The sequence below is a fragment of the Arachis ipaensis genome, chromosome B05 (assembly GCF_000816755.2).
Source record: "Arachis ipaensis cultivar K30076 chromosome B05, Araip1.1, whole genome shotgun sequence".
NCBI lineage: Eukaryota > Viridiplantae > Streptophyta > Magnoliopsida > Fabales > Fabaceae > Arachis > Arachis ipaensis.
The window spans coordinates 32,618,823-32,622,039 of record NC_029789.2 but is presented as its reverse complement, the minus strand read 5'-3'; the positions used below and the strand labels follow the sequence as shown (position 1 = coordinate 32,622,039).

At 31.7% G+C, this 3,217-nt stretch overlaps 1 protein-coding gene across 1 annotated transcript in view; it reads left to right on the top strand.

Moving 5' to 3' along the window:
* LOC107643420 (protein NRT1/ PTR FAMILY 2.13) overlaps positions 431–3,217 on the top strand; it is a 4,193-nt gene continuing 1,406 nt past the window's right edge. The window contains exons 1-3 of the mRNA XM_016347064.2: positions 431–817; positions 921–1,138; positions 2,245–2,825. Coding sequence (XP_016202550.1) covers positions 613–817; positions 921–1,138; positions 2,245–2,825 — 1,004 coding nt within the window. The 5' untranslated portion in view covers positions 431–612. The remainder of the gene's footprint in view (positions 818–920; positions 1,139–2,244; positions 2,826–3,217) is intronic.

Sequence of the window (3,217 nt, the reverse complement as noted above, 5' to 3'; positions counted from 1 at the left end):
TATTAAAAATTAAATCATTTAACAATTCATAATATTATCTTTGTATAAAAATATTTTCTTAAAAATACTGAAATAATCAAAGGAAAAAAGGAATGCAAATTGGAAGTAGAGAAGATCCAAGGGTTGTTAAAAAGAGCACCAAGATTTATTAGTAAGATAGATAGATGGATTATAGGGATGAGATTGAATATGGATGTGCATGGTGGTCCCCACGCACTCACTAACCATGGCAATGCAAATGGAACACGCAATCCACTGTACAACACAACTTGTTCACTCGTGTATGAGTCAGTAGTCTAAACCATACAACACATCCAAACTCCAGAGTATATGTCTATCTATTTGGATTTATTTTCATTTTTCAATATGCCCTTGTACTACCATATGGTGGTTCACCCCGAAAATAAATAAAATAAAGAAAAATATAATGAATCCCAAGCCATTCAATGATTATGTATGTGTCTATATAAATCAGTGTGTTGGGTCCTTATATCAACTCAAACTCACACAACACTATACCTACAGAACTTAAGTGCCTTATTGATTCTTTATATCTATCTCTATAGTTAATTAGGTGTATATTATATAGTGTGGCATAGAAGAATTTAGAAGATGCGTTCATCAGAGGATAATAAGGGGTCTAAATATTCTTCTAGCTTCCCTTATTGGTCCTTTCTGTGCTGCAAAAGTAGCATTTCTTCGTCAGAAATTGAACCAACCCATGAAAACAATATGATGAGCAACGAATCTTCAGAGTTATCACATGCCAATGAGAAAAAGAAGCCCGGTGGATGGAAGGCCATGCCTTTTATCCTAGGTCTTATTAATAGTCTCAACATTATTTATATATTTATTATTTCTTCTAATTAAGATTAATTAAATTATAATTGAATTTATTTGTGTTTTGTGTTATTATACAGGGAATGAATCGTTTGAGAGATTGGCAGCATTCGGTTTATTTGCCAACTTTATGGTGTATTTGACAAGAGAATTTCATATGGAACAAGTATATGCTTCAAATATTCTAAATATATGGGGTGGTGTCACTAATTTCTTCCCTTTAATTGGTGCCTTCATTTCTGATGCCTATGTTGGTCGCTTCCGGACCATAGCTTATGCTTCATTTGCTTCTTTTCTGGTAACATTTTTTACCTATCTCTATATATTCTCTCCCCTCCCCCCTCTCTCAATTCCTCTTCTCCTTTATTCTATTTTTATAGTTTATTATTTTTTTAAAAATTGCATGAGTTACAGAACGAAATTAATGTATGTGTGCGTTCACGTGATACTGCATTTCTGAGTCAATTACTAACTCAAAGTGAATCCAGAAGAATATCTTCGGATCCCATTCTTTTTCATTATGCCAAAGCTAAGTCAGTTTAAATGTTTAATAACAAGAATACCCTCAAAGTCTTATAGTATGTTAATATCTTGAATTTTCTCTCTCTCTCACTCTATAAGAATAAGTTATCAAGTATTTTCTACTCTGTTTAACTAATGTTATATTTATTATTTTTACACACATTTAACACATAAAATAGTGGATTAATATAATAAAAATTGAAGCACAAAATATTTAGTGACATCTGATAATATACTATAGATAAAGTAAGAGTTTAATTTGTTTTTATATTATAGTTTATGTTCATTACCTAATACGCTTTTAATATACAATGATAGATGTTATTGTTGAACGAACGAAGGCAATCAACTTGCAAATATTCATATTGATTTGGACACTTGAACTTGAATATACCTTCTAATACCTTCTAAATAAAATGAGAAGAGAGGGAAAGAAAACGAAAATGAAAAAGAAAATTGATTGCATCAATATTGTTAACACTTAACAGTTAAAGTAACCGTTTTTTGCTCCTTGGTCCCTTATGCACATATCAATGACTTTGTACGTAACTTAGCTTTTTTAGTTTTTTTTGTCATGTCATTTTTTTATTTTGTCCTTTAGTTCCTTAGACCATTTCTAATAAAAAATTCATCATCGTTTCTATTTATAGTTCACATGTCATAAAAAATAACTCCACATCAATTAAAAATATTAATTATACAATATATATATATACAAACATCAAATTTGTTTATTCCTTCTTTTAGTAGTATATACACAAACACGTTTTTAACCACTTAATTGATGCAATAATGACATATTACTGTATCTTTAGTTACGTTGCACTTAGCATTTTATTATTATTCAACTAACATTATTTATTTTTATTAATTGTTGAATAGGGTATGATGGTGGTGACTTTAACAGCTTGGTTACCAAAATTGCACCCTCCAGCATGCACTCAAGAGCAACTAGCCTTAAACCAATGTGTTAGGGCAAGCCCATCAAACATTGGTGTTCTTATCTTGGGTCTCACCGTCATGAGCTTAGGCTCGGCCGGCATAAGGCCGTGTAGCATACCCTTTGGGGTCGACCAGTTCGACCCCTCGACGGACGAGGGGCGAAAAGGAATCAATAGCTTCTTTAATTGGTACTACACAACATTCACAATTGTGTTGGTGATCACCCAAACAGTTGTTGTCTACATACAAGATGAAGTTAGCTGGAAGATTGGTTTTGCTATTCCAACAATTTGCATGTTGTGTTCAATAATCTTGTTCTTTGTGGGAACAAGGATTTATGTTCATGTGAAGCCAGGAGGGAGTGTCTTTTCTGGAATTGCACAAGTTCTAGTCGCTGCCTATAAAAAGAGGAAAATTGAGCTCCCAAGTGAGAAGCAGGGTCTTGGAATTTACTATGATCCACCCTTGGATGGGACAGCAAATTATGTTTTGTCTAAGCTTCCTCTCACCAATCAATTCAGGTAACGTCTCCCTAGCTACTAACTAACTATTATTATTATTATTATTATTATTATCAAAAAAAGGCGTTTTATTAAAAGTTTTTGGTTGGAAAGTTTTTGTTGTTACTTGGGTAACTTTTGCCAATGCTTTATTGATCGTCATTCAGCACTAATTATGGTGTGGCGGTCAATAATATTAATATCTGAGAGAAATCTACATAAAGATTGCTTCTAGAAGCTGCGTTTATTTTTCTTATATATGCCCATAACGACTGTGAGGGACACAATAATCCTTTTATTTTAATTTATATATGCAAAAATTGAATTTTATAAATTTTATAAAATATGTATTCTACTATTTTAATTTAATAGTGATTAATTTCTTACTTTGTTACTTTATTAACTTCTTAATT